Source organism: Trichosurus vulpecula, chromosome 6, assembly GCF_011100635.1.
Source record: "Trichosurus vulpecula isolate mTriVul1 chromosome 6, mTriVul1.pri, whole genome shotgun sequence".
Classification (NCBI taxonomy): domain Eukaryota; kingdom Metazoa; phylum Chordata; class Mammalia; order Diprotodontia; family Phalangeridae; genus Trichosurus; species Trichosurus vulpecula.
In genome coordinates, this window is record NC_050578.1 from 12014768 (window position 1) to 12029793 (window position 15026).

Here is a 15026-nt window from a genome sequence, read left to right on the forward strand (position 1 = left end):
TTTAGGAAACAGATTTCTGTTTCCCAGTTAGGTTTGCAAGAAAGCCCTCTGGTATATTAGAATTGCAAATGCTATCAAGATACATAAACAAAATTAATTAAAGTGAAGAGTCTATCATCATCTAAATGCAAACTAGAACCAAACACAGATATCCAACACCATCTTTCCTGGTTATTTGTTGCTGCGTTGTAATTTACATTATTATTTATTGTACTAAAGAAGCTTTGACAATGGTCTTCTGAAGCCATGAGCTAAACAGATACCGGGAAAAGATTTAACAAAAAAATAGAACAGTCATGTTAAAAAAAAAAGTCCAGCTATTTTCAGAATGCTCAACTGTGTTTCCAGCTCATCCAAAATGCTAATGGTCATTTCTAGAGGAGCTTTTTAGAGGACTTTCCAGTACTGGACTCTCCTAGAAAGTAATTAGATGAAATAGAAACAATAAGGCTTTCAAACAGTAGTAGTAATTGCCAGATATAGCAATCCAACCTGTTATCTCAGTTACTGGAATTGGATACCTTGAATTCAGGCACTCTGAGCTCAGTATGACTAAACCCCTACTCTCTGCTAAGTCTGGGAGTCAGTATGGTAGGCCTTGAGGAGCCAAGGGTCTCTGCTAGCATTTTAATATATTAGCTATAAGAATCTCAGCCTGAGGGCAACGTGAAAACCAGGACTTGCTTGAGCTCTCCCACAAATCCCTTCAAACACCTGTAAAAATGACTCTAAACAAATTCTAGAGCTACCAAACCAACAAAATGACAGTGAAACAAGTTTGTAACTCATGAGGCCTTTCTCAGTATTAGGGTAGTTGATGGATATATACATAGATAGATAGATAGATAGATAGATAGATATAGATATATAGATATACATAAATACACACACACACATATATATATATATGTATATATATATGTATATATTGCACACAGAGGGCACAGGGTGACTTGAATATCAAGGGATGATATCTAAAAAACTAAAATGAAGATGTGAGAGAGAAATATATTGGGAGAAGGAGAAAGGCAGAGATAGAATGGGGTAAATTATCTCACATAAAAGAGGCAAGAAAAAGCTGTTACAACGTAAGGAAAGAGGGGGTAGGTCAAAGGCAATGAGTGAACCTTATGCTCATTGGATTTAGCTTAAGGAAGGAATAACATACAGACTCAATTGGGTATCTTACCCTACAGAAAAGTAGGTGGGGCGGAGGGGATAAGGGGAGATGATAAAAGGAAAGGCAGATTGGGGGAGATAGTAGTCAAAAGCAAACACTTTTGAAAAGGGACAGGGTCAAAGGAGAAAATTGAATAAATGTGCAACGGGATAAATGGGGATGGAGGAAAATATAGTTAATTTTTCACAATATGACTATTATGGAAGTGTTTTGCATAATGATACATTTATAACATATATTGAATTCTTGTCTTCTCAAGGAGAGTGGCTAGGGAGGGAAGAAGGTAGAGAATTTGGAATTCAAAGTTCTGAAAACAAATGCTAAAAATTGTTTTTACATGCAACTGGGAATTAAGATATACAAGCAATGGGGTATAGAAATCTATCTGGCCCTACAAGAAAGTAGTAAGAGGGAAGGGGATAAGGGGGGAGGGGAGTGGGGTGATTGAAGGGAGGGAAGACTGGGGAAAAGGGCAATCAGAATACATGCCATCTTGGGGTGGGGGGAGGGTAGAGATGGGGAGAAAATTTGTAACTCTAAATCTTGTGGAAGCAAATATTGAGAACTAAAAATAAATTAATTAATCTTAAAAAAATTCACAGCCTGAGAACCATTTTAGATGTAGATTTTCATGTACTCTATTTTCAGCTTGTTAAGCCCTGGCAATTTATCATTGGCTGTCTAAGAAAGAGAAACATTTTTGTTTTTGTTTTTTTCCCTTCCTGAAACTCTGTAAGCACATAATAACTCTGATGAAAAATTTCTTGCATTTAAAAGCAGCAAAGTGAATGGCCTTTTGTGTTGGTAAGCAAAATGGCCTTTGTTTTCCTTGAGTAACTCGATGTATTTCATTGAGCCTTGCTAGGTGCTGGGCCTCAGGCCCAGAGCCCTATTAGGTGTGGAACCTATGTGGGTGCAGATTGGTGACTGGGGTGGGGCCCAAGATGGGGCTGGCTAAGGGGAGCTGTTAACTCCAGAGCCATGCCCTATTGGGTGTTAACCTAACCTATGTAGATGGGAACCTCCCAGGGTCCTAAGGGGAGGGGCCAATTCAAGAACCAATCACCAGAGCCTGGGCTCTGGTCATTCAGATGACGCTTGATGATGTCAAAAACTCTATAAGAGGAGAGAAGACAGCTTGAAGATCCCTTTCTGTTGGAGCTCTTTGTGGCAGCAGTGGTGGTGCGTGGCTCTGGGCCAGCCCTTGTTCTGAGCTCCCAGGCTGAACCTAGATGTTGGTAACTATGAATTGTATTGGGTCTGTCTGTTGATATTTGTAATTTCTTTGTATTTTGTTCTGAAGTTCAGGGTGCTGGCTTTTCCCCCTGAATTAAGTGAATGCTGTCTGTATGCTGGATTAAAGTAAACTTGTCAACCCCTTTAACCTTGCTTTCCTTATTAAAGCAGATCAAAAGAACCTGCGCTTTCCCAGCATGCCAGCAGCTTTCTGGGTGCTGGCTGTGGGTGGATCTTACACCCCCACAGAAGCTGCTGGCTGGATTGTGGAAACACCTTTCTCTTTAAACAATGTCTTCTCAGCCACATAAGAACCTCTACGGTAATGGTATAAAGCACCTGTGGCAGAGACATTTTTTACTGAAAGCTTCTGGTTGTTTTATGCTTCCTCTTCTGAGTCTGTTTTCTTTTTCTTTTTTGTTGTTAATGTTTGCAATCTGCTCAACAATTATGATTTCTGTTCTCCAGATAGAAGCAGTATCAGTAGTACATTGAAATGGCACTTCATTCTATTACTTTTAGAGACAGATTTGATCAGCAAAGATCTGTTGAAACAAGCACCAACACAAGTAAATGGCATTGAGAATTGTACTCTCTTGAGTAATAATAGCAGGGATACTTATTGCTACTAACTAAAAACTCCTGGCCTTTACAACCCCACAACTGATTTTAAGAAAGGGAATTCATAGATATGACAAGGGGAAGAAATGGTGGAGCAAGGGTGGGCTATTTGATAGCCAGATAAAATAGAGAAAGGAGGTTATTAATTGCTCCTTCCAGGAGCAAGGTGGTCGAACGCTAGAAGGGAACTCAGAGTTTATCATCTAGACAACATTCTTTATTTTAAGATGAAGTGAAAATCAAATGAAATAATATATTGAAGGCTATTCGCAAACCTTCAAACACTATATAAATTTTAACTAATAAATAAATTAAAAATCTGTTCATACCCTATGACTTAGCCATAGTGCTACTAGGTCTATACCCCCAGGAAGTAAAAGGGAAAAGAAAAGGACTTAAATGTACAAAAATGCTTACAGCAGCACTTTTGTGGTGGCAAAGAGTCGGAACCTGAGGAGATGCCTATCAGTTGGGGAATGTCTGAACAAGTTATGTTCTAGGAAGTTTGTGTAATACTATTGTTCTATAAGAAATGATGAAGGGAAATGACTTAAAAAAAACTAGGGAGACTTACATGAGCTAATGCAAAATGAAGTGAGCAGAACTATATACAGAGCAATGTATACAGTAATAGAAATACTATAAGGATAAACTACTGTGAAAGACTGGTAACTTTGATCAATCCGACTATCCACCAGAACTCCAAAGGACTCATGATGAAAAATACTATCTATCATCAGATAGAGTACTGATGGACTCAGAATGCAAACTAAGCCATGTTTTTCCCCTTTATCATTTTTTTTCTGAACATGGCTACTGTGGAAATCTTTTGCATGACTTCACACATAGAATGGGCATCATATTTATTATACTTTCAAGGGATCAAGGAGGTTATGAAGGAAACCAAAGAATTTAAAACAGAATTTTAAAGCGGGATAGAAATGCATTATCTAGAAACCATTTTCCTCCTTCTAAGCATCATAATTTCCTCCTCCTAATCATCATCATCAACTATTGTCCTTTACAAAATGAAATATAAATTTTTACCTTGATCATCTGATCATTTTCAGAAATCCTATGGACCATATAGAAAAAGTTTATAAAAATTATCTATCTCTGTGTTTATAAAGAAATAGAGCTTAGAAAAAAATATCCTTTGGAATTGAATTTGATTTTCATTATCTTGATTTTATATTTTTGTTATCACATAGAACCAAGAACTGCTATTGCATAACAGAATTATTCAAAAATATACATAGGAGATGCAGTTAAAAATATTGCATAAATTAGAATAACTGGATAGAAAAACAGGAGGTAAAATAGCATATTTTTATATACTACTCCACATTGAAAATTATGACATTCTACTATCTGGTGTTTTCTAATGTGCAAAAATATTTATACTTTGACATAGCTTCTGAACTATGAATTCATTGGGTAAGGAACTTCTAGGTGAGGAAATTCCCTTTACCTTTCAGTATAAGTAATCGTTTCTCTGCAACTTATATAGAGTTGCCCGCAGTACTCAGATATTAAGTGACTTTGTCAGTCATGCAGATAATATTGTCAGAGAAGGAACTTTATCCCACCTCTTCCTGTCTGGATCAACTCCATCCACATTGCAAAGCAATCTCCCTTATGCCTCCTACTCATGAAAGATTAATTGTATACAATTAGCATATAAGCTTTTGTCACAGAACATTACTAAAATGAATCTCTCTCACTCTATGTATGTGCTTTATCTTCATATTTAAACTCCATGATCTCCTAGACAAAAGGTATGTCTCAGGCTAGGGGATATATCTGCAACTTCTTTAGGTTTCCTTGTCATAGTCATCTCATAGTTTCTGGAATATAAGAGGTACCTAATCAATGTTTCCTGATTAAAAGCAATGACCTCACATGCCTTGTGGTTTCAGAATCTTTGCACTTTTAAATAAAGCAGTGACTCAGAGAAAGTCCCTATGCATCTTTGTACAATCTGCATAGAGCTCTTTTCCCCCTTTTTGCCTACTGGGCAGGACTTGATGTTCAACTGAGAAAAGATCTGCCAGTGTGAAAACTATAGCATGGAAGAAGGAAAACTCATAGTGAATGATCTATCCTTGGACTTTCACAAATTTTGCTAGGGATGGCTCCATCCATACTGACTAAAATAGCACTATATTTGAAAGCCAAGGAAGAATAAGGAACCATTATTGTTGTTTTTGTTGTTGGGTCATTTCAGTCACATCTGACTCTTCCTGACCTCATTTTGCTGTTTTCTTGGTAAAGATAATAGGGTAATTTGCCATTTCCTTCTTCAGCTGATTGTACATATGAGGGACTATAGCAGAGTTAAGTGACTTGCCTAGGGTCACACAGCTAGCAAGTGTCTGAGGCCAAATTTGAACTCTGGAAGATGAGTCTTCCTGATTCTAAGCCTAGCACCCTATGCACTGCCCTATCCACCCACTCAGCTGCCCTGTATAAGGAACTGTAGATGTTGCTAATTGTTGCAAGCAGTGACAAAACATATTTTCTATAACTCTTTAAGTAATCAACCAGTTGGTTAAAAATCAATACATTGAGAGCCTACTATATGCCAGACAGCACACTAAGCACAAGGGATATAAAAATATAAAAGCAAAAGAAAAAACAAACAATAGTTTTTTCTATCAAGGAGCTCATAATCTCATGGATGAGACAACATTCAAACCTTTACATACAACATATATACAGGAAAAATTAGAGATAATTCATAGAAAGGAGACAAATAATTAAAAGGAAGAAGAGGAATTAGGGAAGACTTCTTTTTAAAGGAGAGATTGTAGATAGGACTTGAAAGAAGCCAGGCTAGGAGACAGACAAGGAAGTAGACCGTTTCAGGCATGGGAGAAAGCCTCTGAACATTCTTGGAGTTGGGCAATGGAATTGTTTTGTGGAAGGAAAAATTAGAAACCTGTTACCACTGGAGTATAAAATACATGAAAAGGAATAAGATGAAAGAAAAGTAAAATGTGGAATGTGGCCTTGTTCTTAAGGGCTCTGAACACTAAATCAGATTTTATACTCTTTTTGCCGCCTTCCATAAGTTTTGGTATGTTGTTTCATTATTGTCATTCTCTTGAATGAGGTTATTAATTGTTTCCATGATTTGTTCTTTGGCCCACTCATTCTTTAGAATTAGATTATTTAGTTTCCAATTAATTTTTAGTTCATTTTTCCATGTTTCTTTATTACAAATAATATTTATTGCATCATGATCTGAAAAGGATTCTTTGACTACTTCTGCCTTTCTGCCATAGATTGTCAGGTTATTATTTTTTAGTATATGTTCAATTTTTGAGTATGGGCTTTGTACCACTGAGAAAAAGTATATTCCTTTTTATCCCCTTTCACTTTTCTCCAGAGGTCTATCATATCCGTCTTTTCTAAAATTCTATTCACTTCCTTACTTCTTTCTTGTTTATTTTCATGTTAGATTTATCAAGCTCAGAGAGGGGGAGGTTGAAGTCCCCCACTAGTATAGTTTTGCTGTCTATTTCTTCCTGTAGCTTCCTTAACTTCTCCTCTAAGAATTTGCATGCTATACGACTTGGTACATATATGTTAAATAATGATATTGCTTCATTGTTTATGGTGCCTTTTAGTGGGATATAGTGTCCTTCCTTATCTCTTTTAATTAGATCTATCATTGCTTTTTCATTGTCTGAGATTAGGATTGCTACCCCTGCTTTTTTTTTTTTTACTTTAGCTGAAGCACAATATATTGTACTCCAGCCTTTTACCTTTACCTTGTGTGTATCCCCCTGTTTCAAATGTGTTTCTTGTAAACAGCATATTATAGGATTGTGGTTTTTAATCCATTCTGCTATCTGTTTCTGTTATATGGATGAGTTCATCCCATTCACATTCACAGTTATGATTATTATGTGTATCTTTTTCTCCATCCTATCCTCCCCCCCCCATTTATGCTTTTATTTCTCCCTTCTCCCTTCCACTTCTCAACAGAGTTTTGCTTTTGACCCTGCCTTCCTCAGTTGACCCTCCTTCTTGATTCCCCTCCCTTATCTTACTTTTTTCCCAGTGCTACTTCTTCCCTCCCTCCCGACCACGCCCTCCCAGTCTACTAGTGGCTTTGAATTCTCTCAAATCTGCTCAGATTTGCTTTTTTAGATGTATCTGACAGATTTTGGGAGAACACGCCAGTAGTTCCTTCCTTTCAAAGCACTATATTGGCTCTGCCCCCTCCCCCCCCAACCATATATCCTAGAAGAAATATAACCTGGAAGGGGTTTCTGGGAAGATGCTTGAGTAGGTCAGCAAATTCCAAGGTCTCAAAATTTACCCCACAGAAAAGAGAAAATAGTACTTTAGGGTGGACAAAGTGCAGGTAAAAATAAGTGAGAATAGGGGCACAGAATGGGTCTTCCCAGGACAATTTGAGAAGATGAGAAGAAAAATCTCAGGACAAGGTTTGGTCCTTGTGAAGAGTAAACACCTCCAGGCTAGGATCATCTTTAAAAACAAGCAGCAATCCCTGGGGTTAGTTGGTTTAAGAGGCTTCATCAGTCCCAGCCACAGGAACGTTTACCCCCAGGATAGTGAGGGGATTGGGCATCTGAGCCAGGGAAGATCAAGGGAACCTCTACCGACAAGGAACAACAGACCCAGTTGTGCTGTGAAGAGCAGTAGGGGAGAGAAGGAACCAACGCACACCCAGTGCAGTGAGTGCAGAAGCAGTGGGGCAGAAATCCCTTGGCTGTGGGCAGTTAGAGGAGGTTGGAAGTTTGGCTTTGTTTCTAGGCTAGAGGGAAGAAATAAAGATCTGGGGCAAGAGAAACCATTTCCCTTACCTCCGGGCTACAGGGGATTACAAAAATTAAACTTTTACCACAACAAAATGCACCAAACAAAGGAGAAAGAATTCAACCATAGAAAACTATTATAGGAAAAGAGAAGACTGGGGCTCATCTTCAGAGGAGGATATTGAAGTAAAGGAACCCCCATAGAGTAATGTCAAATGGTCACCTTCTTAGAAGATCTTTAAAAACAACTTTAAAATTCAAATGAGAGAGGTGGAGGAAAGAACACTATATATATTTATATATATGTCATACACAAGAATACTCCGAGAAAAACCAAAGGATTATGAAAGGAAAGTCAACCAATTAGAAAAAGAGACACAGAGTCTTAAGAAAGAAAATGACACCTTGAAAATGAGAATTGGGCAAGATGAAACCAATGAAATTATAAGAGATCAAGAAACAATTAAACAAAATATGAATAAAGAAACAAAGAAGCTAAAGTGAAACATCTTATAAGAAAAGCAACAGATTTGGAGAACAGATCAAAAATAGAACACATAAAAATAATCAGGCTAACTGAAAGTTATGTTCAAAAAAAGAATCTTGATACAATAACATAAGAAATAATGAAATAAAATTGTTCTAAAGCATCAGAACAAGGGGTGGGGGGGAGAAGAAATAGAAAAAAATCCATTGATCACCACTTAAAAGAGATCCTATGAGGAAAACTCATAGAGATATCATAGTGAAATCCCCAAAACCCCAGTATAAGAATAAAACATTAAAAACAAGAAGAATAAAATGATTTAAATATGATGTTGCCACAATTAGAAGAACACAAAACCTAGCAGCAGAGACATTATTGGACCGCAAATCTTGGAACATTATATATCAAAGAGCAAAAGACATGGGGCTCTGGCCAAAAATATCATACCCAGTGAAGCTAAGCATAATCCTGAAAGAAAAAAGGACATTTGATCAACTGTCAGACTTCCAAGACTTTGCTTTTAAAAAAAAACCTGAATTTAATAGAAGATTTAACATACAAGAGCCAAGAGAAATATAAGGTACATAACAATGACTGATTTCAAAGGATTCGATAAGGACAGACTACTTTTTATGTATGTGAAATTGATGTCTAAGATTATTAATTAGTGGGTGTCTCAAGAAACATTTGGGAAAACCTGAGTATGATATGAATTTTAAAAATAAAACTATTTAGGACCAGCTAAAAAGAGAAATTATTTTATACAAATGAGGTGGAAGAAGAAGAATCGACCCAGAGGAATTAGATGGGGGAGGAAGGCTGGTAGCTCTGGTATTAGGAATGGGCTTAAGAGGGAACAATACATATATATTTAGAAGAGTAAAAAAGCCTTCTAAATTCAAAAATAAAATAAAATAGTAGGGGTGTAGGGAAGGAGGAGAGGACAAGGGAGGGATCTTTAGAGGGGAGGGTGAGGGAATAATTAAAAGGGGGTTATACAAGGATCTTTAGATTTATTGGAATGGAAGGATAGGGGAGAGATCCTTGGAGGGGGTTAGACAAATAATAGGATGGCAAGGTAGTGAGTAGAAGTAAAGTAGAGGAGGCATGAGGGATAGTAAACAAAAGATATGCACAAACACAAAAAACAAAGATCAGGAGTAGAATTTGTTTGGGAAAGTGTATGTCTGTATATGTATGTATATATGTATATGTGTATGTATATATCTACAGCTACAGAGAAGCATATGCAAACTCAGTTGTAGCCTTTGTTTGTGGGGAGGAAGGGAGAAAAAGAACAAAGTAAAAAAGTACACAGCAGAGAACAAATGAAAACTTACAAGCAAGCAAAGAAAAGATTGACAGTCCTCAACACAAAGTATATTATTTATCATACAGGCTTTCTTGAAATGAAAATTCATTGTTACATTTTTTGATTCCTCTCTTATGTTCTGCTATGCACATGACATGTTTTTTTTTTCTTTCTTACTTTGTTTTTAAGTCCAATATTTAAGTTTATGATATGTTTTTGTTTCTTTTCTCTATTCTGTATTTGTGTTCTGGAGTTTGAGTTTAAAACAAAATTAAAAAAAACATAACCTATTTTTGAGCCAGTTTTGGTAGCACTTCTCTAAAAGACACTTAAGCTTAGAGCAGGATTTGATTATGACATAAAGTATCAAATCAACATCGTTCTGTAGAGATTGACAAGAATGTATTTCTTCTTTTTTAATTTAACTGGTATTCAGAAAAATTTCACCTGGCGATTGTGAGTGTTGATCTATTTATCACTATGGGAAATGTGTACTTACAGTTTTCTGAACTCAGTTTCCCTCCCCTCTCTTTTTTCCTTAAAAAATTACCATTTGATTCATATCTCTTTAAATGTTATGCCACCAAAGAAGCCTAAAAATAAATCACAGTTATTATTCTTTGACATGTGTTAGCCATGGCAGTTTTTTACCCTGACCATTTTCACTTTTTCCAGTTCTAACAGCTCTGCTATGCTTTATCTTAGGGTAATGGCATTCACTACTTTCTTTGCCATATAAAATGCTTTATTAAACAAAAATTAATTGAAAAACACATAGATAGATATATTTATCTTCCAATGCCAAGTGTTTCACAATTATATGATTCCTGTACCTTATATTTTCAATAATCAGCTGGGTCTATGAAAGAGTAATCTTTCTCACATTTCTCATATATTTTTACCAAAATTGGAGAGTGTTCCACATATTTTAGGGGCCTGCTATGATTCTCATGTGTGAATGAGAAAAGCCTTCTTGCAAATTGTGGAATTGTAGCAGAGGCGAAGAGGTATAGTTTTCCGAGCATGGAGGAAAGCCAGTGAAAATGCATAAAAATGGGAAGGAGATTATCTTATATTGGGAATATAAAAGAGGCTAGTATCACTGGATCTCAGAATCGATAGAAGGATGAAGAAGACTGGAAAGGAAGGGATGACTTTATAGTTAATACTAGAAGTAATAAGGATTCAATGGAGTCTGTTGAATGAAGAGTAAGGTCAGGCCTATACTTTAGGAAGATCAGTTCAACAACCTAATGGAAGATGGACTGGGATATTGAATGAACTGAATCAGAAAACCAACCAGAAAACTACTTTTAACATTATTAGTATTTAAATTTCTCCTTATTTGGTTTTTTCTTACTTTGAGAATAAGTAGTATGTCTTCCTTTTCTGATGTTTTCAATAAATCAACAATTTAATTTTATATTAGTCTTCCAATCACTGTCACAGATCATAACACCTTTAAAACTTCATAGGAAGTTGTAGAAAATGGCTTTAGCTGACATATTCATCACACTCTGGTCAACCTTGAACTCAGCCTCTTCGAAGCTGCTGCTCAGATGACAGATGCTCAGTCCGTCTCCAGACCTTAGCTCAAAATATGGTGAGAACAAGCCAAAGCAAATATTTCTTTTCTTAGACTTTGAGAATTTATGGTCATGTCTACATTGTAATGAAGCAGTAGTCAATGAATTACCCCCTATTAAGTCCCCAACTATGTGCCAGGTACTGTGATAAGAGATGGGAATTTGAAGAAAGGTGAAAAAAAACACTGTCCTTGTTCTTGAGGAGCTCACATTTTAATGGGGGAGACAACATGTAAACACTCATTAAAAAAACAAGTTAAATATACTATAAATTGGGGGTTGCCTCAAAGGGAAGGCACTAAGATTAAAACTGTAATGGAGGTATGCTTTCTACAGAATAAATACAATGGGACACCGGAGGAGGATTTGGGGAAAATGTAATATATATTTACATTATTTTCTTTTTTTATTTACCTTGACTGTTCTTTAAAATGTGTGATTATATGGAAATGAACAATTTTATTTCAGTTTTCCTCAGGATAAGAGTATTGCTAATTATCTTGTCATCAATGAAAATATTATCTTGTGCATAGAATAGACATCAGAAGTATATATAGAAAATCAATTTCTTTTTTTAAAAAATTATGATCATTTTTCTCCATAGTTCCCTTCCCTGCTTTCTCCCTCTCACTCTGGGAACTAATCATATTAGAATTACAATCAGCCATAGCTATTGGGAATGATACATTATTCTATTGCTCTATAGCTTCATTCAACATTCCTTTGCCCTCCTCCTATCATTCTTCTCTATGTGTTCTCACCTCTTATTGGAATGTAAGGACTTGCAAACATAGTCTCCATTTTGTGTTTTTTGTTTGTTGTGGTGGTGGTGGTGTTTTTATATTTGTGTCATTAGTGCTTAGTATAATCCTTGACATATAGAGAGTGACTAATAAATCCTTTTCCATTCTAAAGCACAAAAAATTTAAATTTTTACTTTTTTTTTACATTTACCATTAGAATCAAATAGGCCTACTAACTCTTCTCCACATGTAGTAGTACATCTTCCACCTCTTTGCCATAGCTTAAGTTGTTCCCCTATGTTGGTAATGCATTCCCTCCCTACCTGTACCTCAAAGCTCCCTTCAAAGTATAGCTTGGTTGCCACCTCCTAACTTTTGTTTTCCTAGCTTTTGTTTATTCCCAAGCTATTAATAATACTGTCCCACCCTCTGTAAAATGCTTTGCATTACTTTCTCTGTATTTAGTTTTTATTGATATGTGTATATATTTCATCACTTAATTTCCTCACAGTAGAATTTGCATCTTTGCCAAGAAAACCTCAAATGGGTTATGAAGAGTTGGACATGACTGAAATGACAGAACAACACCAACAACAAAAGAATCTACAAAGTCAAAATTAAATACTGATTTTTTTCTTCAGAAATGGCAAAAATTATAATTTTGAAAGGTTGGAAAAAACAATCAAATTCCAAAATATAATTGGGTAGATGTTGGAGAACATTGCTACTTGAAACTTCAAATTCCTTAAAAATGAATTATTACTTTTTCACTGACAATAGTATTTGATTTTAATAAACATAGAGTATTGAGTATATTTAAAATGTAGTAAATGAATAATTTCTCAGAAATTCTTGATTTTTATACCCTAAATATTTTTGCTTTTCCGCAGACATTTCCACTGGACCTAGGAGATGGGCAGCTCTATACCTGGACAGATGGTTTGAAAAGGAAAGATTGGCATGACTATGGAAGCATTAACAAAGATGCTCTGCGTTCAGGTATGAAACTCTGAGTGAGCCAAAATACTGTGTAACCTATTCCTTTTTGTTTCTCTTTAAGGTTAATTAATCCAAATAGTCACCTGCCATAAACTGAGAGATGTCTTAAGGGGATATTCAAAGCCAATTGCAGATGGAAATAGGCTTGTTGAAGTTTCAGAGAGTGGTGATAAATAAGTATAGAAATGGTTATGTGATAACTGCCACAAAGTCTTCATTATCGGTATGCCTACCGAAACCTAGAATGATAGAATATGAATGAACCTCAAAAGTCATCTAGTCCAACTTTTTCAATCATTTGGTCCACTACCATTTTTACTAAATGGCTATTATATTCCAGACACTGTGCTGTTGTTGTTGTTCAGTCAGTTTCAGTCATTTCCAACTCCTTGTGACCCCATTTGGAAATTTTGTGCAAAGATACTAGAGAAGTTTGTCATTTCATTCTCCAGCTCATTTTATAGACAGGAAACTGAGAAAAACAGGATTAAGTGCTTTGCCCAGGCTCACACAGCTAGTAAGTGTCTGAGGCCAGATTTAAACTCAGAAAGGTTAGTCTTCCTGCCAGGCCCTGCACTCTATCCACTATGCTACCTGACACTTTTATTTTATTTTTTATTTTTTTTTATTTTTATTTTTAGTTTACAACACACGGTTCTACATAATTTTGAGTTCCAGATTTTCTCCCCTCCCATCCCACCTCCCTCCCCAAGACGGCATGGAATCTCACATAACTACCATATTTAACTTCGTGTTGAATTAATTTATACACTAGTCAAGTTGTGGACAAGAATTATGAGCAATGGAATGAATCATGAGAAAGAAGCAACAGAACCAAAAAAAAAAAACAAAAACAACCCAAAAACAAAAACATAAGAGAAGAAAAAAAGGGAGGAAAAGGTGACCATGAAGTGTGCCTCAATCTGCATTCATACTTCATAGTTCTTTCTCTGAATGTAGATAGTATTCTACGTCGTAAGTCCTTTGGAGTTGTCTTTGTACCTTGTGTTGCTGAGAAGAGCAAAGTCTGTCAGGGTTGGTCCTCACAGAATCCATATATCTGTGGTTGTGTATAATGTTCTCCTGGCTGTGCTCTGCTCACTCAGCATTATGTCGTGTAGGCTTTTCCAGGTTGTTATGAAGTCTGTGTCATCCCCATTTCTTATGGCACAATAGTATTCCATTACCTTCATATACCACAGCTTGTTCATCCATTCCCCAATTGATGGACATCCCTTTGATTTCCAGTTCTTAGCTACCACAAAAAGAGCTGCAATAAATATTTTTGTATGTATGGGTCCTTTTCCTGCTTGTGTGATTTCTTTGGGATACAACCCTAGAAGTGGTATTGGTGGGTCAGAGAGTATGAACATTTTTATAGCCCTTTGGGCGTAGTTCCAAATTACTCTCCAAAATAGCTGGATCATCTCACAACTCCACCAGCAATGTAACAATGTTCCAATTTTCCCACATCCTCTCCAGCATTTATCATTTTCCTGTTTTGTTATTTTAGCCAATCTGACAGGAGAGATGTGGTATCTAAGAGTTGCTTTGATTTGCATTTCTCTGATCAGTAGTGATTTAGAGTATTTTTTCATATGCCTATAGATACCTTTAATTTCTTCCTCTGAAAACTGCCTGTTCATATCCTTTGACCATTTCTCAATTGGGGAATGGCTTGTAGACCTATATATTTGGCTCAGTTCCCTGTATATTTTAGAAATGAGACCTTTATCAGAGATACTAGTTGCAAAGATTTTCTCCCAATTTTCTGCTTCCCTCCTAATTTTTGTTGCATTGGCTTTTTTGTGCAAAAACATTTCAATTTAACATAATCAAAATTATCCATTTTGCATTTTGTAATTCTCTCTATCTCTTCTTCGGTCACGAATTCTTTTCTTTTCCATAAATGTGATAAGTAAACTATTCCTTGCTCTCCCAAATTACTTATATTATCAGCCTTTACTCCTAAATCATGAACACATTCTGACTTTATTTTGGTATGTGGTGTAAGATACTGGTCTATGCCCAGTTTCTGCCCTACCATTTTCCAATTTTCCCAACAGTTTTTG

At 36.1% G+C, this 15026-nt stretch overlaps 1 protein-coding gene across 1 annotated transcript in view; it reads left to right on the forward strand.

Moving 5' to 3' along the window:
• GALNTL6 (polypeptide N-acetylgalactosaminyltransferase like 6) overlaps positions 1-15026 on the forward strand; it is a 1125319-nt gene that overhangs the window by 18061 nt on the left and 1092232 nt on the right. Inside the window, exon 4 of the mRNA XM_036763330.1 lies at positions 12846-12954. Within this exon, the coding sequence (XP_036619225.1) occupies positions 12846-12954 (109 nt within the window). The remainder of the gene's footprint in view (positions 1-12845; positions 12955-15026) is intronic.